The sequence below is a fragment of the Pongo abelii genome, chromosome 20, assembly GCF_028885655.2.
Source record: "Pongo abelii isolate AG06213 chromosome 20, NHGRI_mPonAbe1-v2.0_pri, whole genome shotgun sequence".
Classification (NCBI taxonomy): Eukaryota; Metazoa; Chordata; class Mammalia; order Primates; family Hominidae; genus Pongo; species Pongo abelii.
The window spans coordinates 46,394,348-46,415,692 of record NC_072005.2 but is presented as its reverse complement, the minus strand read 5'-3'; the positions used below and the strand labels follow the sequence as shown (position 1 = coordinate 46,415,692).

The 21,345-nt window shown below is 57.9% G+C and overlaps 1 protein-coding gene across 28 annotated transcripts in view; it reads right to left on the bottom strand.

Annotated features, from left to right (window-relative positions):
* The window catches only part of LTBP4 (latent transforming growth factor beta binding protein 4), a 32,523-nt gene that overhangs the window by 10,356 nt on the left and 822 nt on the right, over positions 1-21,345 (bottom strand). For 3 of the 28 annotated variants that reach the window (XM_024236526.3, XM_063720087.1, XM_063720100.1), the window contains exons 2-24: positions 20,066-20,124; positions 19,765-19,900; positions 19,145-19,254; positions 14,109-14,300; positions 13,684-13,931; positions 13,505-13,607; positions 13,028-13,102; positions 12,809-12,931; positions 11,782-11,946; positions 10,937-11,086; positions 10,703-10,822; positions 9,663-9,794; positions 9,453-9,578; positions 8,666-8,791; positions 7,926-8,168; positions 7,335-7,460; positions 7,127-7,246; positions 6,115-6,246; positions 5,779-5,904; positions 5,272-5,394; positions 4,864-4,995; positions 2,297-2,428; positions 2,092-2,217 (exon numbers count right to left, since the gene is read on the bottom strand). In XM_024236526.3, coding sequence (XP_024092294.3) covers positions 2,092-2,217; positions 2,297-2,428; positions 4,864-4,995; positions 5,272-5,394; positions 5,779-5,904; positions 6,115-6,246; positions 7,127-7,246; positions 7,335-7,460; positions 7,926-8,168; positions 8,666-8,791; positions 9,453-9,578; positions 9,663-9,794; positions 10,703-10,822; positions 10,937-11,086; positions 11,782-11,946; positions 12,809-12,931; positions 13,028-13,102; positions 13,505-13,607; positions 13,684-13,931; positions 14,109-14,300; positions 19,145-19,254; positions 19,765-19,900; positions 20,066-20,124 — 3,125 coding nt within the window. Of the gene's footprint in view, positions 1-2,091; positions 2,218-2,296; positions 2,429-4,863; positions 4,996-5,271; positions 5,395-5,778; positions 5,905-6,114; positions 6,247-7,126; positions 7,247-7,334; positions 7,461-7,925; positions 8,169-8,665; positions 8,792-9,452; positions 9,579-9,662; positions 9,795-10,702; positions 10,823-10,936; positions 11,087-11,781; positions 11,947-12,808; positions 12,932-13,027; positions 13,103-13,504; positions 13,608-13,683; positions 13,932-14,108; positions 14,301-17,684; positions 17,982-19,144; positions 19,255-19,764; positions 19,901-20,065; positions 20,125-20,699; positions 21,319-21,345 lie in introns of those variants that run through there. The other 25 variants (XM_063720092.1, XM_063720090.1, XM_063720093.1 and 22 more) reach the window with 23 other exon arrangements.

The window sequence follows — 21,345 nt, the reverse complement described above, 5'->3', positions numbered from 1 at the left end:
TTATAAGCTTCTATGATTCCAAAGGTCCAAAAGTCTGAGCTTTCAAATATAACGGGTATATTTAATGGCCCAGACCCCGTCATCTGTTTTTCTTCTAGTGAGAAACCTTGAATTTCCCTTGGGAACCCTGTGCTCCTCTATTTTCAATCCTGTGCTTTGAGTAAGGCTATATCTACTCTGAGAGGTGGGCACAAGTTCCAGGAATGACCAAACAGATGGTGGCATTTCTCTGGTTCAGACACAGGCAGTGATCATGCTGGGTCAGTCAAAGCCAGGCCTGGCACTTTTGCTAGAAATATTGAAAACCTCCATTTTTAGCTCTAGGGTTGCCAACTGGGGATGTTAGCCCAGATGTTCTAGGGCCACCTTCATCATTGTGAAAAATAATCTGCCTGAAAATCATGCAATAGAAGAAAGCAGAACTCAGAGAAGATAGAAATAGCCTTGTTAAAATTCCTGGATCCAGTTATGCCTAGAGTTCAAATATATCCCAGGACTTTATAGTTTTAATTCCCTTTAAAGAAATAAAACCTGTTGTGTTGGCATTTGTGAAAATTTACAGAATGTATAATTAAGATTCCTGCATTTCACTGTATATAAATTGAACGTTGAATGAAAATATCTGTAGGGTACAATGGCTCATGCCTGTAATCCCAGTGCTTTCGGAGGCCAAGGAAGGAGGGTTGCTTAAAGCCAGGAGTTTGAGACCAGCCTGGGCAACAGAGCAAGAATTCATCTCTACAGGCCAAGCGTGGTGGCTCATGCCTGTAATCCTAGCACTTTAGGAGGCCAAGGTGGGTGGATCACCTGAGGTCAGGAGTTCAAGACTAGCCTGGCCAACATGGCAAAACTCCGTCTCTACTCAAAGTACAAAAAATTAGCTGGGCATAGTGGTGGGCGCCTGTAATCTCAGCTACTTGGGAGGCTGAGGCAGGAGAATCGCTTGAACCCAGGAGGTAGAGGTTGCAGTGAGCCGAGATCATGCCATTGCACTCCAGCCTGGATAACTAGAGCAAAACTCCATCTCCAAAAAAAAAAAAAAAACTCATCTCTACAAAAATTAAAAACATTAGCTGGGCATGGTTGCATGTGCTTGTGGTACCAGCTACTCGGAAACTCATTTCTGGAGGGAGGATGGCTTGAGCCCAGGAGTTAGAGGCTGCAGTAAGTTATGATCAAACAACCACACTCCAGCCTGGGCAACAGAGCAAGACCCCACCTCAAAGTTAAAAAAAAAAAAAAAAAAGAGAGAGAGAAGAGAAGAATATATTGGTAAACACATATTGAACTCTGGTTAGTGATATGCATATTGAAGAATTTATGGGGAAGCGGACTGGTGCCTGCAATTTACTTTTAACTCTGTCCACAAAATTAGATGGATTAATGGATAGATATGTGAGGAAGCAAGTGTAATAAAATGATAATATAATCTAGACCATGAGTAGGTAGGTATTCATTCTATGATTCTCTCAATTTGCTTTGTGTTTAGAAATTTTCCTTATAAAATGTTAGGAAAGATTAATGTTTATGAACACTTAAGATTAGCACTTTATACATTTATACTTTATACATTTTTAAAAGCATGCACACAAAAATAAAACCTGATTAAGTCAGGTTTCTGTCACCAGCCACTACAACAGTTCTGAGATGATTTTTTTTTTTTTTTTTTTTTGAGACAGGGTCTCACTCTGTCACCCAGGCTGGAGTGCAATGGCACAATCTTGGCTCACTGCAACCTCCACCTCTCGGGTTCAGGCAATTCTTGTGCCTCAGCTTCCTAAGTAGCTGGGATTACAGGCATGCGCCACCAGATCCGGCTAATTTTTGTGTTTTTAGTAGAGACGAGGTTTCACCATTGTTGGCCAGGCTGGTTTCAAACTCCTGACTTCAAGTGATCTACCTGCCTCGGCCTCCCAAAGTACTGGGATTACAGGCGTGAGCCACAGTGCCTGGCATGAAGATGATCTTATATTCCAAAGTCTAAATTCCACAACCCGAAAGTTCCCATTTGTTCAGATATATAGGGAGGGACAGGGCCTGACCAACCTCCCCCACCCACTTTGGTCCCATCCACCTCCTGAAGTCCCGTACCCACGCAGTGACGCCCATCCCGTGCCCCCTCGTAACCCTGGTCACAGAGGCACTGGAAGGAGCCGGGCAGGTTCTGGCACACGGCATGGGCACCGCAGAAGGACCGGTTCCGGCATTCGTCCACATCTGCAACCACCAGACAGTCAGGCCATTTCTGGACCTTCTACCATCTCCACATCTCACCCGATGCCTGATGGACACCCACCCTGGCATCCGCCCCCTGGCGTGGGCTGATAGCCAGGGTCACAGGCCGGTGTGCAGCGGTAGGAGCCAGGGGTGTTCTCACAACGCTGAGCTCCACAAATCTCGGGACCATATTCTTGGCACTCATCCACATCTGCAGAGTGTGGAGGAGATGAAAGGGGAGTCAAAGGCCTGAACTCAGAAGTTCTAACACCACTTCCGGTGTCCAAGACTAAGAAGTCTTTAGCAATCTGGTATTCTAGGAGCCTGAGCTTCTAAAGATCAACAATGTTGAACACTTTGTTTTTTCTTTGAGGCAGAGTCTCGCTCTTTCACTCAGGCTGGAGTGCAGTGGCTCAATCTCGGCTCACTGCAACCTTTGCCTCCTGGGTTCAAGCAATTCTGCCTCAGCTTCTAGAGCAGCTGGGACTACAGGCATGCACCATCATGCCCAGCTAATTTTCGTATTTTTAGTAGAAATGAGATTTCACCATGTTGACCAGAATGGTCTCGAACTCCTGACCTCAAGTGATCTGCCCACCTCGGCCTCCTCAAGTCCTAGGATTACAGGTGTGAGCCACCACGCCCAGCCACTACTTTTTTTTTTTTTTTTTTTTTTTTTAGTAGACATGGGGTTTCATCATATTGGCCAGGCTGGTCTTGAACTCCTGACCTCAGGCGATCTATCTGCCTCAGCCTTCCAAAGTGCTGGGATTACAGGCATGAGCCACCACATCCGGCCTTTTTTTTTTTAAAAAATGGAGTCTTGCTCTGTTGCTCAGGCTGGAGTGCAGTGACAGGATCATGGCTCACTGGAGCTTCAACCTCCTGGGTTCAGGCAATTCTCCCACCTTAGCCTCCTGAGTAGCTGGTATTACAAGCATGTGCCACCACACCTAGCATAGTTGATAACTCTCAAGTCCTCACTGCCATTTCTCAAAAGCATGGTCCTGCCTCAGGGCCTTTGCACTGGCTCTTCCCTCTGCCAGGAACAGTCTCCCCTCAGCTCTCTGCATGGCTGCCTCCCTCGCTTCTGTCTGGTGTCTAGGTCAAGCCCTCCTAGCACTCCTCCCTCCACTGCTCTGTCATCTCTGTCCCATTTGTCCTGCTTTGTTTTCCTTCCTAAACCTGACCTTATACGTATGTATTTATTGGTATGCCAAATGTCGCCTCTCTAGAATGCAAACTCTACAATAGCAGGGATTTGTGTCTGTTTTGTTCCTTGCTACATCTCCAGTGCCCAACACATAGTAAGGTGCCCCCCAGTTTTTTGTTGTATAAATTTTTTTTTGAGACAGTCTCACTCTGTAGCCCAGGCTGGAGTGCAGTGGCACGATCTCGGCTCAACTGCCACCTCCGCCTCCCAGGTTCAAGCGATTCTTCTGCCTCAGTCTCCTGAGTAGCTGGGACTAAAGGCGCATGCCACCACGCCCAGCTAATTTTTGTATTTTTAGTAGAGACGGGGTTTCACCATGTTGGCCAGGCTAGTCTCGATCTCCTGACCTCGTGATCCATCCGCCTTGGCCTCCCAAAGTGCTGGGATTACAGGCATGAGCCACAGCTCCTGGCCTGTTGTATAAATCTTGAATTTATTTACATATTTATTACCCCACAATAACTCCAGGAAGGCAGGGGTTTTTATATGACTTATTTCCTGTTGCTCTTATTACCTTTTCCAGACGCTGGCATAGAGTAGGTGCTTAGTGAATTCTTGTGGAATTAATGAATGAGATCTTATGAAGCTAGACTTCCATGAGTCAGAGGTCTAGCAGAGTCAACGGCAGCCCACAGATGTTTTGTTTCATGTGTTCCACAAGATGCGGACTTACACACCATCATCCCCCGACAAAAAAACATATATACTGTATGGAAGATTAGCCCCACCCTCCTGCCTCGCTGGAGCCTGACCCGGGAGGGGTGAAAGAGCGGGGCGGGAGGGAAGGCCTGGAAAGTGAGAAAAGGCAAGGGGCGGGTCTGTGGGAGGAGCAAAGATAGGAAGGGAGGGCCTAAGTGTTCCGAGAGACTGGAGCCATGTGAGCGAATGGAAAGCCCAGTCTAGAGAGACCGAGGAAGGGCAGAGCTTAAACGGGCGGGGGCCAATGCTAGGAGAATTTCACCTTGGGAATTTCTCATTGGAAAAGGATGGGGCCTAGGGCCGCCGGGATTGGGCCTCTTTGGAGGGAAGGCTGGAAGTAGGACTGGTGGAGGGCGGGGAAAGGGTGCGTCCAAAGTTCTGTTAGGAAGAGAAGGGGCCTAAAGAGGGGGTTTTAATCCAGAGGCCGATTGGAAGGGGCGGGGCCTAACAGTTTTGGGGAGGTGTCTTACTGGGGGCGTAGCCTAAAATGTGGACCGGGCTTCAGCTGCAGAGGGGGAATGGACTGCGGGTAGAAGGGAGGCTTGGCCGTGATCCTGACACAAGAAAATACATGGACACGGTGGCGGCTTATTTCCACTACAGAGATACGGTGGGAGGGTGTTCTTTCCCTCCCCCTAAGTCTGGGAAGCAGGGCGCCCCTCCTCGGTCCCCAAGGGAGCAGCCTCCAGCACCCCGTTGCAAGCGCTAGCGAAGGCGGGTGGAGGCAGGCTCACCGTCACAAGTGCCCTCGGGGCCCGCGTGGTACCCAGGATCGCAGTCCCGCACACAGCGGTAGGACCCGGGAGAGTTCTCACAGCGCTGCGACCCGCACAGGGCTGGGCCTCGCTCGCGACATTCGTCCACGTCTGAGGAGAGAGGTTGGGTGGTCGGATGTGGGAAGCAGGGAGGCAAGATGGGGGATACAAGGAGGGGAGAGAAGAGTCAGAAGGGGGAGGCCGGGCAAGCAGAGGAGAGGGTAGGGGAAGATTGGGGTAGAGGAGAGATGGGGAGGCTAGGAGAGGAGGCGGGGGAAAGAGGTAAGGGGAGGGGAGAAGCGGAGGAGGAAAGACAGAGGTGGGAGGCCAATCGGCGAGTCGGGGAGTCAGAGGGAGGCGGGATCAGGCCGGGGCGGGGCCTCTCACCGAGGCAGGAGGCGAGGTCCGGGCCGGCGCGGTGTCCCGGAGGACAGACGCACTCGAAGGAGCCGTCGGTGTTGGTACAGATGCCGCTCTGGCAAAGGTCCTCCTCGCTGCACTCGTCAACGTCTGCGGGACAGGGCGTCCGAAAGCCCGGCCCACCTCCCGCTCCGCCTAACATTCCAGGCCACACCCCTCCACCGCCCCTCGGTGCTCCTAGGCCTTTCACGCCTTCCCCAACCTGCCTCACGCTACTTCCCTCTCTGCAAACGCCGCCCCCCGACGGGGTTGGAACAGCTTCTTTACAATCACGGTCCAAATACCCAGACTCCGCCCTTTCCTCTCCACGCCCCGCCCCCCCTCACTGCCTCGAGACTCCCACCCGCTGCCCCGATCCTGCTGGAAGACCCCGGCTAAAAACTTGTTTTCCCCTTTTCGCCCTCTTCTCCCCGTCCCGCCTTTTCCTGCCCTAAGCCCACCCTTTCCGGGGCCAGGATCAGCCTGGGTACGAACCGAGGCAAGAGGCTCCGCGGGGTCCGGGTCGGTAGCCGGGGGCACAAGTACAGGCAAAGGAGCCGTCAGTGTTGAGGCACTCGCCGTGAGGGAAGCAGAAATCGCCCTCCAGGCACTCGTTCACGTCTAGGGTACACGAGAGATTGGGCGGAGTCACGGGACCCAGCCTCCCAGACACAAGCTCCGCCCACATCGCAGTAACCCCGCCCCCACCAATGCCGGGTTTCTAAGCTCCTCCCCACAGCGCCTTGGTCCCGCCTCCACCTTTCCAGCCGGCTTTGCCCTGGAACCCAGGCCCTACTCCCAGACTCTCTGGCGGGTCCCTATGCTGCTCACCTGCGCAGGGCCCGGGCCGACCCGACGGCGCCCGGTAGCCTGGCGCGCAGCTGCAGCGGAAGGAGCCTTCGGTGTTAGTGCAGTGGCCGTGGGGACCACAGGGAGGGGCACCCGAACTGCATTCGTCCACATCTGTGGGGGGTGGGGGTGTTCAGAAAGGGTCCAGTCTCAGGACACACCCGACCAATCCCCTTGGAGTAGGGGGTCTGGGGGAGGTGGTGGGAAGTCTCATGAGTTGGAGGCTGGGGGAGGGCTCTATGGCAGAGGTGGGTAGGGCTGACCAAGGTTCCCGGGTTCCGGTGACCATGGTTGCAAGCCCTGTGGGTCTAGGTTTCTAGGAACTACCTGTACCAGGATTTTGGAGTCAGGAGAGGGGACTCTAGCTTAGACAGGGATCAGAAATGCACTAGGGCAAGGGACCAGTCAAGTATTATAAACTAGGATCATTGGATGGGATTCGGCTGAGCCATGGTTCAGAGTTAGTGACTGGAATCTGAATCCAGTTAGGATCAGAAGTTATAGTCAGGGTCCAGAATTCTGCCTCAAGTCAGGGGCCAGGGTCAGGGATTATGAACCCAACCAGGTTCCAGAGAAGGGATTCTGAGAAGCGGCAGGGGCTGTGAAAGAAACAGGATCAAGAGTCACACAGTCAAGGTTATGGTCAGTGCTATGGTTAGTGGTTATGATTAGGGTCAAATTTCACAGTCAAATTCAGGAGTTATAGGTCACACTCAGGGCCAGGTCACCAGGGTCACAATTGCTATCAGGGTATGGACAGGGACTATCATCAAGGGTGATGGTTAGGGTCAAATGTTACTGTCAAGTTGGGTCTCAGGAGTCACATTCAGGGTCAAGAGTTGTGGTCCAGGTCAGGGTCAGGAGTCACAGGCTCTGGGGACTGAGGGACTGAGGTCCAGGTCAGGAGGTTATGGGCCAGGTCATAGTTGTGATCTGGGTCAAGGGTCGGGGGACATGATGCAGGCCCAAGGTCACAGCCAGGGCCTGGTCTCACCAGTGCATCTGCCACGGTGCAGGTGGTGGCCAGAAGGACAGGCCCTGCACTGGAAGGAGCCAGGCGAGTTCACACACTCCTGCCCAGGGCATGCCAGGTGGTTCTCACACTCATCCACATCTGGGGGGCAGGGGAGAGGGTGGCCTTGAAGCAGTGGTCCAACGCCCGCCTCACCCATCCACACTCCTCCCTCCCTCCCTGGCCTCACCCTCGCACTCGGAGCCAGCAGCGTTGGGTTGGAAGCCCACGGGGCAGACACACTGGAAGCTGCCTTCTGTGTTCTCACACCGGCCATAGGTGCAGGGTGGGGGGCTTCGGGCACACTCGTCCACATCTGGGGCAGAGGGGACCAATGAGGCTGAGGAAGGGGCCTGAATCCATCCCCATGGCCATCACCACCCACCCCAGCATTCCAGTCTTGAGCCAGCCTTCTGGACTTGCCTCAGGCTGCTCCCTCTTCCCAGGAAGACAGACGCCTTCCTCGTGTCCCCATTCAATGGTCTCTCCAGCTACTAAGGTGGAGCTAAGGCATCAACATCATGTTGCCTGCCCTGCCTCAGGTGACCCCCTCCTCAGGGTTCCCATAAGCACAAAAGTATCTTTCAAAAAGGGAAGAGGGGTGGGGAGGACTATCTTATTTTGTTGAAAGGAGAGAAGACTCTGGAGTGAGGCCCCCCCATCCCTCAGCCCCTGTTCTCCAACCCTGAGCCCCAACACTCCGCCTCTCTGCCCCTCAATAATCTCTCTGCAGTGTCCACAGCAAACAGTGATGGAGTAGGGCTGGGCTCAGCACCCTCACCTTGGCAGGGGGCCCCGGGCCCTCGGGAGCGGAAGCCAGCAGGGCAGGCACAGTGAAAGGAGCCTGCCGTGTTGTCACAGCGGCCGGGCCCGCAGGGCGGCGGCTCCTGGGCACACTCATCCACATCCTCTTCACACGCCGAGCCCCGGAAGCCAGCCGGGCAAACACAGCGAAAAGAGCCAGGCAGGTTCTTGCAGGCCCCTCGGCCACACAGGCCCGGGCTCTGGGTGCATTCATCCACATCTGCACAGGGCAGGGGGCCCGGGGTCACTTGCTCCCCTCTGCCTCCCTGACCTCTGTCACTTTGGCTTTCCACCCTCCAACATTCTGTCCCCGTGACCCCATCACTATTCCTCTTTGTCACCATCATCTGACTCTGCATCTTCCACCAATCCCTACTAAGCTGCCTGGCTGGTTCTGTCTCTGTAGTCCCCATGAGAAGGCCTCCTTCTCCCCTGTCCTCCATAACTCTGCTCCCCTTACCCGATTACTGACATTTCCATCCCTCCTCACTCTGCTTCTCCATCTTCCATGACTCAGCCTTTCTGTTTCCCATCACTTGGCCTCTCCATCCCAGGTTTCTCTCTACTGCCATCAGGCCACACATCTGCTCCAGAGCCTGGCCTCTGTCTCCCATCAATCAGCTCGCTTTGCCCTGTTGTTCATTCCCTCTGGCCCTCATCACTGCGCTCTACCCAACCCCTCACACCCCTTCCCAGCTGACCCTCCCAGGCCCTCACCCTGGCAGCTGGCTCCGTGCGGTGCAGCCTGGTACCCAGCAGGGCACACGCACAGGAAGCTGCCTGGCGTGTTCTCGCAGCGCCCGAGGTCACACGGCGGCGGCACGCGGTGGCACTCGTCCACGTCTGTGGGCACAGACCAGGCGGCTGGGACTGGGGCAGACAGTCCCGGGAGAAGCGACGCAGGGAGGCGGGGGTAGAGGGAAGCGGGAGCGGGGCCAAGCTTGGGCCAGAGCCAGGCTGGGGACCCGGCCAGGACAGCCGGAGAGGGGCACAGTGAGAGGGGCAATTGTGGAGGGGAGGGTTTGGTAGGGCAAGGGCAGAAAGGAGAGCTTTGGGGACCGAGTAAAGGGAAGGTGAGGTAGGGGCTAGAGAAGAAAGGAGCAGTTTGGGGACAGGGCTCTGGTGTGGCAGGGTTGGAATCAGGGGTCGTGGTCGGGGGATTGGTTGCCGCAGTTGCAGGACAGTGGCGGGGCCTGGAGAAGGGAGTTAGTCAGGGAGGGGCGTGGCCAATAAGGGCGGGGCCTGGGCGTGGGGACGGGGCAATACGAGCCGCGACCAGCCCCGGATAGAAACTGGCAGTTTGGGAGCTGGGTAGGTGTGGGGTCAAAGGGAGGCTGGAGCTGGGTGGAGGCGGGTGAGGGAAGGGCGGGGCCAAGGGCCAGGGCAGAGCAGTCCTGGGGCGGGACCCGAGAGGGGAAGCGTGGGAGGGCTGGAGAGGCTCTGGAGTGAGAGCAGGAGCGAGACCCTGAGGTGGGCCTGGAGCTGGGTGGGGCAAATTTCTCACCCAGGCATTCCGCAGCCCGTGGGCCGGCTCGGAAGCCCGGGCCGCACACGCAGCGGAAGCTGCCTGGTGAGTTCTCGCAGCGCCCGGGAGCACAGGGCGGGGGCACGCGGCGACATTCGTCCACATCTGAGGACACGGAGGGGGCTGGTGACAAGGTGACAAGGCAAAGCCCCCCGCCCCGCCTCCTTCCGCGCCCTCCGCCTTGCTCACCAATGCATCGGGTGCCCTGGGGGCTGAGCCGGAAGCCAGAGTCGCAAGCGCAGGTGTAGCCGCTGGGCCGGGAAATGCAGCGTCCTGGGCCGCAGACCTGGGGGTTGCGCTGACACATGCCGGAGGAGGGACCTGGGGGGTCCAGTCAGCCAGGGTTCCCCCATCTCTGAATCCTCCGTTCCTTTCATCCCAGTAAAACCCCCACCCCCGGAGACATCCATAAAACACCTTCATGGATGTCTCCTCCCCAAGCAAGCCCAGTCTTCTCCTGATCTCCATTTTTTTTTATCCTGGAACGTTCTCATCAGACCCTTGGCCGAATCCCCTCATCATGCCACCCCAAGGTCTCTGGTTTTGAATAGTTTGCTCTCCAACCCTCCGCCTGAGATACATTCTTAGTGCCCTACCTGAGAAATAATTATCTAATATTAGATAATGAAAAATAATTATCTACCGTAAGTATCTGAGCACTTACTAGGTGTCAGACACTTCAGAGGTATCTCAACCGATGAGAAAACTGAGTCTCAGAGGTTAAATGGCTTGCTCAATTTAACACAGAAGAGCCCAACTCCGACTCCAGCTCCTGATCTAACTACCACCCAACCCTTCAAACGCTTATTTCTGCCCATACCATTCCTATTTGCTGTAACCTGGAATCTTCACCTTGGAGTCTTTTACCCCAGAATCCCACCTGTAATACCCGCATCAATGCCCTGAATTCTTTTTTTTTTTTTTTTTTTTGAGATGGAGTGTCGCTCAGGCTGGAGTGCAATGGCACGATCTCAGCTCACTGCAACCTCTGCCTCCTGGGTTCCAGCGATTCTCCTGCCTCAGCCTCCCAAGTAGCAGGGATTACAGGCATCTGCCACCAGGCCCAGCTAATTTTTGTAGTTTTAGTAGAGACAGGGTTTCACCATGTTGGCCAGGCTGGTCTCGAACTCCTGACCTGGTGATCCACCCTCCTCAGCCTCCCAAAGTGCTGGGATTACAGGCGTGAGCCACTGCTCCAGGCCCAATGCCCTCAGTTCTTTCTAGCAAACCTGATTCAGGAATCTCAGGACCAATCCAGGCAGGGATGCTGGGCAAGGGAAGCTCAGGGCCAGGCCGGGAATCGGGCCGGGGTTCAGGCCGGGGCTCCGGGCGATGGGTGGGCAGAAAGCCTGATAAAGAAGGGGTATCAACGAGTGGAGCCCAAATCCTCTCTTGCCTCCTTTCACCATGGGGCCGGGGCAGCCCCTTGAAGATGGCACCCACTTCTGCCAGAGCCAGCTCACCTGCAGATGGCCGAGAGGTGGCTGGAAGGGTACGAGGCTGGCTGAGTGACACTCGGGGTGGCTCCTGGCCCAGGGGTCTGGTGTTGTAGCGGAGGTCCGAGGCCGAGTAGTGGTAGCCAGGGCCAGCCGGGCAGATCTCCCGGAAACCCTCTGGGAACAGGAAAGAGAGAGGGACAGAGAGAAGACAAGAGAGCGGGAGGAAAACGATGGCAAGCCCAGACTCTGGCCTTGACTAGGGGCAGGGCTTGGCTGCAGAGTGTCAGAGGTTTGAGTTGGAGGCTGGGATGGGGTGGTGTCCTGGCCAAAGAGTAGAATGTCTCAGAGGCTAAAGGTGGGGCCAAGAGCGTTTTCCCACATTTGGGATGGTGGTAGGAACAGGGTTGAGGGCAGGGTCTGGTTGGGTCTACAGGGACAGAGTTGGAGGCTAGGAAATAGCTCCCTTGTGGGATTTAGTTTTAAGTAGAAGATAGAATGCCAGGGAGGTGTCTCAGGGAGGGGCATGCCTGGGGTGGGGCTAAGCTGAAGGCAGTGTCTCAGAAGCCAAGGACTTGGTCAAAGCTCAGGGACAGGGTGGGACTGGGCGTTGACGCTCAGGAGACAAAACCTAACTTGGGGGCTCCGGGGTAGCTGTGGCTACGGATGGAGGGGTGGGTGTGGCTACAGATGGAGGTGGAGCCATGGATGCTGTCCAGTCTGAGGCCTGCGGGTCTGAGAGGCTGCGGCGTGGCCAAGGCTGGAGCCCAGCCAGCCAGGTTAGGGGCGGTGAACTCAGGGTTGGAGGGCGGGGCGTAGAATGAGCGCCACCTGTGTTGCGCGTAGGGCTAGGCACTGCCGCAGGGGCTCACCTGAGCCGAAGGGTGGGCAGAGCTGGCAGCCCCGGCCCCAGGCCTTGCCTACGCGGCTGCAGCAGCAGATCTGTTTAGTGATGTTCCGCAGAATGGGCAGCGAACAGCCGCCGTCGCGGAGCACGCGGAAGCAGGGCCCTTTGGCCTCTGAGATCACGTGTTGGGCTGCGAGGAGCAGGGAGGAAATCCTTCAGGGCGGGGCTGGGAATGCTGTGGCACTGAGGGATTTGGGAGAGAGGGGAATGGTTCTGGGGTTGGGGGTGGGGGGTTGGTGGGTGCGAGGGGCATTTGGGAGAGGTCTGAGAGGGTCTGAAGGAGAGCAGTGGGCTCTGGAGGTCTGAGAAGGGCTTGGAGCCTCAGTGGGGTGTCAGTGGTGAATGAGAGACTCTGAGAAGGATCTCAAGATCTGAAGATAGTCGAGTCGTCGAGGGGGACGAGAAGATTTGGGGGTCTGAGAAGGATTCCAGAAAGTCTGGGAGAGCTGGGCGCAGTGGCTTACGCCTGTAATCCCAGCACTTTGGGAGGCTGAGGTGGGCAGATCACTTGAAGCCAGGGGTTTGAGGCCAGCCTGGCCAACATGGCGAAACCCTGTCTCTACCAACAATATAAAAAAAAATTAGCCGGGCATGGTGATGCCCACCTGTAATTCTAGCTACTCGGGAGGCCGAGGCAGGAGAATCACTTGAAACCAGGAGGCAGAGGTTGCAGTGAGCCGAGATCGTGCCACTGCACTCCAGCTCCAGCCTGGGCGACAGAGCGAGACTCCATCTCCAAAAAAAAAAAAAAAAAAAAAAAAAGTCTGGGAGTCTGGAGGGATCTGGATCCAAAAGGTTTGAAAGGTCTAAAGGTGGTCCAGGGATGCTGAAGCTGTATAAGAATCTGAGAAGTTCTGAGGGGGCTCTAAGGCTGACTGAGAGGAACCCGGGAGTCTGGGGGGGTCCGAGGGAATTAAAGGCCCCAGGACGCTCTGGGACGTCTGAGGGCAGGGAGGGCGGGACCCAGCCTCAGCTGCCTGCTGGTTGCTCACAGATGCAGCTGCTGCGGGACGAGTCGAGCAGAAAGCCGTCGGGGCACACGCACGTGTACCCGCCGCGCGTGTTTGCACACTCGCCGTGCTGGCAGCGCCCGCCAGTCGCGCACTCATCCACATCTGCCAGGGTTGGGGAGGTCACCGTGGAGTCAGGAGCTTGATCCCTGCAAATCCTGCCCCCAGAACCAAGCCCCTCCCACCCCTGCCCCATCGCACCTTCGCAGGACCCATTAACTCTTTCAAAGCCGGTTGGACAAGGTCCATCTGGGGCGCTCACTCTTTCGGAGTTCCCTGTGGCGAGAGGAGAGGGGTGGGCCAGGGACAAGTGGGCAGAGCAAGAATGGAGTGGGCAGAGACGAAGACCGGGTGGGAGGGACTAAAAGATGTTGGCTGTAGTTTGAGTGCAGGGTCAGCCTTAGGTTGGCAGTTTGAAATGGCAACATTGGAGACTCCCAAAGTATATGGTGGGGGGCCAAGGCACAAAGGCAGGGTGAGAACAGAGTGGCCAAAGTCAGAAAATAGGGTGGGTGGTCCCAGAGCGGTATGAAAAGCTCAGGACTGGAAGTCGCCTCCACAATAGGGTAGGCGTGGCTACAATTTGTGAACTGGGTTTATCTAGGGCAGAGTAGGAGGAACGGTGAGGTTCTCACCCCTCCCCAGCTCCGAGCACCTCTGGGATGTCCTGGGGCTTACCCAGGCGCTCGGAGCACAGCTGACAGTCGTGAACGCCCCAGGCCAAGCCGGCCCCTCGGCAGCAGACCTCCTGCGTCCGGAGCCCGGGCAGCGGGGACGCGCACTGCGGGGAAGTGTTGGGTGAGCGCGCCCCCGCGCGGAGGCAAGCTCCGGGCCCCTCCCCACCGGCCTCCTCTCACTTCGCCTCCGCGCAGCTCCCGAAAGCAGTAACCGAAGCCCGAGGCGTCTGAGTAGCCGTCCTCCCGCGGCGCGCTCTGTGCCAACACCGTGTAGGGCGCTGCCGCCTCCGCCCGCGCAGCCGCTTCCGCCCGCGCCATCGCCTCAGCGTCCGCCTCCTCCCAAGGACCAGACACACGCTCCACCTGGTGCACCACCACCGACGCCTCCTGCGGGTGCTCCACGTGGACGCTCACCATAGATGCCACGCCTAGGGGAGGCACCGCCGGGCAAAGGGATGTCTACACGGGTTCTTATGGGCTGGGGCTAGACAAGGCGAGGGGGGGGAGCTGGGAAAGGTGATCGGGAAGGCGGGAAAGATGAGGGTCTGGGGCCAGGTGAAATGCTTGACAGGGGTCGGAGGGGACTCTGGCCACACTTTCCTCACCGTGCTCCTCGTCGCGGTGGTTGGCCAGTGGCATAGTGTACACGGAGCGGGTGAGGCCTGGTATAGCCGGGGCAGGGGGCCGGGCGCCCGAGGAGTGCAACTGGCAGAACTTGCCAGCGAAGTCCGGGGGACAGAGGCAGCGGTCAGGCTTCACGCACACACCGCCATTGTGACAGATCAAGGGACACAGGACTGGGAAGAGAAAGAGGACATTCAGGGGCGCCATCATTCCTGGCAGGTTCTCCTGAGGTCCCTACTCCCTCAAGGTATCATTCATTTCTAAGTCGCTCCGCCCTCAGCTGTCATGTGGCCCCGCCCCAATTCTGGCATCAGCATTGGCCCAGTCCAGTTGTTCAGCCATCAGAGGTACAGCCCCACCCACTAAGTCGGCAGGATCTCGCTCTATTGCCCAGGCTGGAATGCAGTGGCGTGATTATGGCTCTGCAGCCTCGACCTCCTAAGCTGAAGTGATCCTCCCACCTGAGCCTCCTAAGTAGCCGAGACGACAGGCGTGCACCACATCGGGCTATGTTTTTTAAAAATTTGGTAGAGGCGGGGTCTCACTATGTTGGCCAGGCTGGTCTTGAACTCCTGGGCTCAGGCAATCCTTCTGCCTCAGTCTCCCAAAGTGCTGGGATTACAGGCGTGAGCCCAGCCAGCCCTCAGGCTGTTTATTCACTTTCATGTCAGCCTCTCGGATCCCAATTTCTGGCTGAGTCCACGGAGTTCCAGACCAGCCCAGACGGCGCTGACCCCGCCCATTCCGTAGTCCGACGGAATCCTTTGCTCTTCCAGCCCCTCCGACCCAATGCTGATCCCTTCCATTGACTCAAACCACATTTTAACCACTCCCTGGCATAACTCCCCGCCCAACTCTGTCTCCTTCGCATTCTATGCCCGCCCACACTCCCTCTGCTTGGTCCACGAAGTCCTACCCCCGCCCCCTGGCTGTGCTCCCTTTGTAGCCCCTCTCATATTACCTTCTACCCGCGGGATTCTAAACCCCGCCTACCCAGGAGCTTAACCTGCCGCCTCTAGCCCCTCCCACCCCCCTTTCCGCACTCTGATTCGCCCGGCTCACTTGTTCACGCCCCTCCCACCCCACCTCCAAGCCGTCCGGGTGCCCTAGTTCCGCCCACCGGGCTGTGTCTCCGCCCAACTTCTTTCTGGCTGGGGCTTTAGAGTTCTAGCTCGGCCTTACAGCCTCCAGTAGCACCCGGGCGGGGCCACGAACGGGAACGCGCCTCCACTCCCCTCTGCGCGCCGTCGCTGGGCCCCAGGCCACCTCTGGGCGGGGCACTGCCAGCTGTGCGGCGGGGTAAACAAAGAGAGAGGTGCGGCGGGGGCAGGGCGGAGACTCCGCATTCCGGACCCTTGGGGAGCCCCGGGACCTTTGAGCCAAAGGAGGCTGGGCTGTCCTGCGAGGGCACCCCCTCCCTCTCTCTCCCGGGGCTGCAGAGAACAGCTGGAGACAGCTGTGCGGAGGGGAGGGAGGAGGCAGGCGGCCGGGGGAGGCGCGTGTGGGATTCTGAGCCACAACTGTAGAGAGGAAAGGACGCGGAGAGCCACCTCCATTTAGAAGGATAAAGGGACTGGAGTCCTGGGAGGAGATCGACTAAAGGGCAGTCCTCTCGAGTTCAAAGACGGCTGGAGGTTTCTGGGATGGAGAAACCTAGCTCAGAGGAAACTGAGGCGCCCTTTCAGCAGGAGTCCTTTTGTGGACAGTTACCTAGAAAACAGGACTCTAGTGCAGCCTAGGAGACAACCAGTTTGACGGTGCTGAAAACAGGGTTTAGACAGTGAAGTGGAATTCCTGGAAGTCATCAGCACTTAAGAGGCTCAATTGGCCGAGTCCCTATGTGGAATCCCCTCCCCTCCCAGCTAAGGATTAAGTGCCAAAGGCTTTTTATTAATGGCTGCCTGTGAGGAGCACAGTATCTGGAGTCCTCTTGGGAGAACCCACTTATCAAGACCAACCCTGAGGTTTTCTGAAGATAAATGGGATCAGAAGTTCCTGGGGAAGGGGGTGAGCTAGAAGAACAGGACTTCTGGACAATACTACACAGTTATCTGGGGAAAGGCACAGTTTGGGAGGCTGGAGTGAAGAATGAGAGGGAACTTCACTGGAGGAGTGGTCTCTAAAGTCTGTTGCCAGGGGTGGAGAGTGGGCCTAGGGCCTGGAGCAAAAACTCTGGGCTCCCTTAGGTAGGAGTGTGGGGCCACGACTCCAGGGTGGTCTAATGGGGGCTTTTAATTGAGTAGTGGGGCCTAGGAGAGGCTTAACTAAGAATCAAAATTGCAAAATGGGAAGGGTCTCTGATGGAGGGGGTGGGAAACCAGCCAGGTCTGAGGGTATTTCCCAGGCTCCAGAGGCATTTCTCTGCCTTCTCTTGGCCTGAATGCAGGCCCCCAGGCCAGCTCCCTGGGGGTGCCTACACCCAGGGTGGACCACTAGATGGCCACAGCCAACGTCATACCCCACAGCCCTGGCCAAGCGGGGAGTTGAGGACATAGGGGTCCCTCTGAGGTCAGCCCCCACTTCACATGCCACTCCTTGCACCCCCAGGGGCTTGGCACCCGCCTGGGCATGGCGCCTGGCACAGGCACGTTGGGGCTGGGCCGGGAAAGAGTGAAAGAAAGAGGGAGGAAGGGGAGGAGAGAGGGAGTGGCAGCGGGCGGGGGCTCAGGCGGGAGATGAGCTCACGCCGGCCGGGCTGGGCTGGCTGGGGGCCAGGCTGGGCGAGTTCTCCGCGCCAGGGGCCCCCACTCCCCACTCCATAGGGTCTGCGGGGTAGGGGGCAGGGAGGCCCGATCCCAGAGAGTCTGCCCACTTTTGCATCCTGGAACAACAGGTGGCGCGCCCTCCCCCACCTCACCTGAACCCCCAAGGCTCCCCATCTCTAGGAGTGCCTGGTGCATACACCTCCTGTCCCCTCCGCCCCCAGGGGGCGCCCCTTCCGTAAGCCCTCTTATCTGGATTTCTGTCACACGTGGGACCCCTGCAACTCAGGTCCTGCGGAGACACCCCACCACCACCCCCGCCGCCACACACACACACACACACACACAACCCCCGTCTCTGTGCCCTCTCCCTCTTAGCTCTTCGGATCAACTTTCTTCTCTCTAGTACCCCACCTCATAGGCATTCCCACACAGAACCTTCCCACCCAAAGACATAGAAACTGAGACGTCCCCCATGCGGTCCTGAGACTCTTGCTTGGTCCCTGGGGACTCCTTACTCAGTGTCTCAGAATTCGAGCCCCCCTCCCAAAAGTTCTCAGGCCCCTCAATTCTGAGATCCCCATTTTGACTCAAAGCATGAAAGCTGGCGCCAATCCCTCACGTGGGACATCACAGGCCTCTAAGAACCCTCATTGCTTGCAAAATCGGAACCCTCAGGACCCAACCCCAAAAGCCAGGAATTTGGGGCCCCCTTCCTCAAATAGCCCCTGAGATTCCCTTGCACTGTTGCATATGGAATCTGGGCTCCCTCTCCCTGGAGGACTGTCTCCTCCATCCCCAGGGATCCTCCACCCCCCCGGAGCCGCTCTCTCGGGACCACCACCCCGCACTCACAGGCGCGGAAGCCGGGTCCCCCCGGGGCCGCCCCGCCGGGAGCGCCGCTGTCCACGCTGGTGGCGTTGCGGGGCGCGCAGGTCGGGGTACAGCGGGAGCCGGTCGGCCCATGGACGCAGCGCAGGCCGCACACGACCGGGGTGAAGCGCACGCGGAGACGCTCTCCGGGCCGGCCCAGTCCGGGCTGCGGCCCTAGCGGCGCCAGCAGCACCAATAGCGACACCCAGAGCAGCCGCACGCCGCCCGCCATGGCTGCAGCGCCGCGCTCCGCCGCGCCGCCGCCCCAGCCCGCCCGAGGGGCCCGGCCGCGCCCGCCCGCCCGCCCGCGGGGGAGGGCGGCCGCGCCCCCGCTCAGGCCCCCCCCTCCTCACCACTCCCTCCCCGGCGGCCGCGCGGGGGCGCGTGGGGCTGGGCGCTTAGCCAGAGGCTCGCAGGCTGGGCGCTAGACTCGCAGGGGTGTGCGGGGCGCCCCCTCTGTCCCCATTCGCGCACCAACAAGAGGACCAGGCCTGTAGGGGAGCGGCGGGGAAGGGAACAGGTGGGGGCGAGCGGGTTTCCCTCCAGACACAGCTGAATCCATAAAGAGGAAATCCATTAAGAGTAGTGGGGGCCACATTTGGGGAGACAGCTAAGAGTTGATCCTCTTCTGCCCTGGGCACAGAGAAAGGGGCTTCATCTTGATAGGGGGCTACCATGGCACATCTGGACAGCCAGGTGGGACATCTGAGGGATGGGAGAAGGGTCGCTGCACCTGGGCACATAAAGGAATTGGGCGTCTAGATCCTGGGCAGGAGGCTGGAGGTGGGTGGATACATGTGAAGATGTAGCCACATCTGGCCAGAACCCCACACCTGGCGGGAGAAGTCACAATGGATAAAGGGAGGCTGTGGGCGGGGGTACTAACATCTGGCCCAAGGCTCACATCTGGAAGACTTTAGGGGGAGGGGTCACATCTGGGCTGAAGGCTACAGCAAGAGGAGGGTTTTGAGGGTGTTTGAGATGAGGGGTGTTCTAGACTAGGGGTCAAGAGCTGGAGTGGGAGGAGGGCAGGGAGAGGATTCGGGAAACAGGAGGAGGCCTTTGGCCCCCAGCCGCCCCGCAATCTTGAGCATTTGGTGCCCAGGCAGGCGCCAACCCGCACAATCGCTTTTGTTGTCTGGGCTGGTTCGGCGGAGCTTTCTAATGGGCCAGCGCCCTCCCTCTTCGGCCGCGGGGAGCCCGGACGCCTGGCTTCCCGGCCCCACCCCCGCGGGTCAGTGCCTCTGGCCTGTGTCTGGTTCTGTCCTGGGCTCACCTCGCACGGCCGGACGCTGGGGTCCCTAGAGGGGGCCTCGTCCTGGGGGTGGGGGCTGAGCTACAACGGGGGGCGGGTAGGCGGCGGCTGGACCGTGGGAACCAGACGGCTTTATCTGGCCCGGAACCCCCCTCGCCCCAGGCGGAGGAAAGGAGGATGTGCTTACCCGGGGCCTTGCCAGCGGGGGCACGCTGTGGGGGCCTCCTTCTCAGTAGTCCCCGGCCCCCTGGCCCCCGGAGCCGCCGCCGCTTCAGTAGAGCTCTGGCCTCCTGGAGCCTGGGTGGGAGAGGACGGAAAAGCTGCTGTCACCGGGTTAAACTGACCTCCCCACCAAAGGGCCTCCATGCCAGGAAAATGTCTTTCAGTAGCGGCTCTGCCCAACCCTCCCCGCACGACACCCATTTATGGGGACCAGGCCTCTAGTGGGAGAGAAACAAAGACCCTGAGAGAAAGAGAGATGATGGGGGTTGGGGGAGAAAAAGAGAGAAGGGGCAGAGAGACTTAGACATAGAGGCAGGTAGTGAGACACAGGGAGAAAGAGAGAGAGGAAAAGAGACAGGTAACTAGAAAGAAACAGAAAGAGACAGAAATAATGCAGAGATGTGAAGAGCCTGAGATAGATAGGGAAGGGATGAAATAGAAACGGACAGACAGGCTGATAGCAAAAGAAAGAGCCGGGGAGGGAGTGGGGAGAGAGAGGGAGGGGGGAGGGAGGAGGAGCGGAAACGGGGGCAAAGCTGGGAGTTCCTGAGGGAGGATTTGGTAGGGGAGGGACTGCCCACTCACGTCAGTGGCTGCCAGTTGAGGGACACCTGTCTCTTCCTCACGCTGGGGCTGGGACTGGGCACTGCAGGCAGTAGGTTCAGGCACCGCTGGGGGCCTGCACACTTTTTGGGCTGGCAGCTTCGGACCCTGCAGGAGGCTTCGGAGACAGCCAGGGACTAAGCGGGGAAGGAGGGGACCAAGTACTTCTCTACCAAATGCATCCAGCTCTCCCACTGGGATGAGGGGCGGGATGGGGAGCTTCCTGCCCCTCTCCTCCTACTCCCTTTTGCCCGCTACTCATACTCCATCTTCCAGAACCAACCTCGGATGCAGCGGCTCCTCCTAGACGTCTGGACCGGGCAGCAGCGACAAACAGCAACGCTATAAATAGTGGAGTGGAAGTCACTCAGGCCCCTAGCAACCCAGAACTCTGCAAAGGAGGGCAATCAGGGGAGGGGAAACCAAGACGAATCCTGAGGAGGCTTGAAACAGGTATATGACTAACGAGGTTCTTTTCCCCACGCCTCAGTTTCTCCATCTGTACAATGGGAGGCAAATTGGCTTAGACTTTGGGCTGAAGGGCACAGAAACCGTACTTTTGTCTTATGAAGAGGTTTTGGCGGTAAGATTTTATTGAAAAAATATGTTATTTTAAAGCCTTTTAAAAGTGATTAAAAAACAAAAACAAAAACAAAAGACTCGATTTCTAAGAGCATTTCTAAGCCCGGACTGTCTGGGAATCTAGAACCCCGCCCTCCCGCACATCCCGGTCCGGGACTCAGACGCCATCCTGAGCCTGGCCGACAGGTGGCGCCATTTTCACAGGCCTCGGCAGCTGGGGAGGGAAGGCTCTTCCCTCTGACTGTGGGTCCAGCAGGGTGCTGAGGTGGAGGGGGATACGGGAGTCACAGTCCAGGACTGAGAATCCCAGAGCCTGAGTTCTAGCCCGTTCTTGCCCTTCCACGATGTGTGTCCAGAAGCCAGTGTTTCTTGGTCTTTGGGCCTCAGTTTCCCGCCTGACCAGGAGAAAGGTGCCGTTCTTGGAGACATCTCCCAGCCCAGAAGGTCTCAGTGGCGGAGCTTCCAGCTCCGGTTCAAGTGCGTCGCAATGAAGGGGCCCCCCAGACAAGTCCATTATCCCCAGGCTAAGGGGGGGCTAGAGACGAGGGCGCGCGCCCAGACCCCGAGAGGAGAGCAGTGGGGGGGTGTAGAGGGGGCTGTCCAGCGCGTGGGCCCCTCTCAGGTTGGTGGGGCCGAGTGGAGGATGAGGCCATCTGGTGGGGAGCCTCGGGGATCCCCGATCTTGTCGTCATCCCTCCCGCCTTTTCTCCAGGTTAACCCCTTCCCGGCCCCGCCCCCGCCGCGGCTCGGGTTACTAAACGCATTCGCAGAGACCCAGGCGGGAGAGGAGCCCGGGGCCTTTGTAACGGAGCGCCGGGCCGCCAGGCAGGGAGAGTGGGTGGGGGTGCTGGGCAGACGGCTTCCTTCAGTCCCGTCACCCGCAGACAGGAAGGGCGCCTATAGCCCCCAGATCTGTAGGGAATCCTGGATCTCTCGCGGTGAAATCACTGGAGCCTCATTCAATCCCAGAGTCCTCTAATT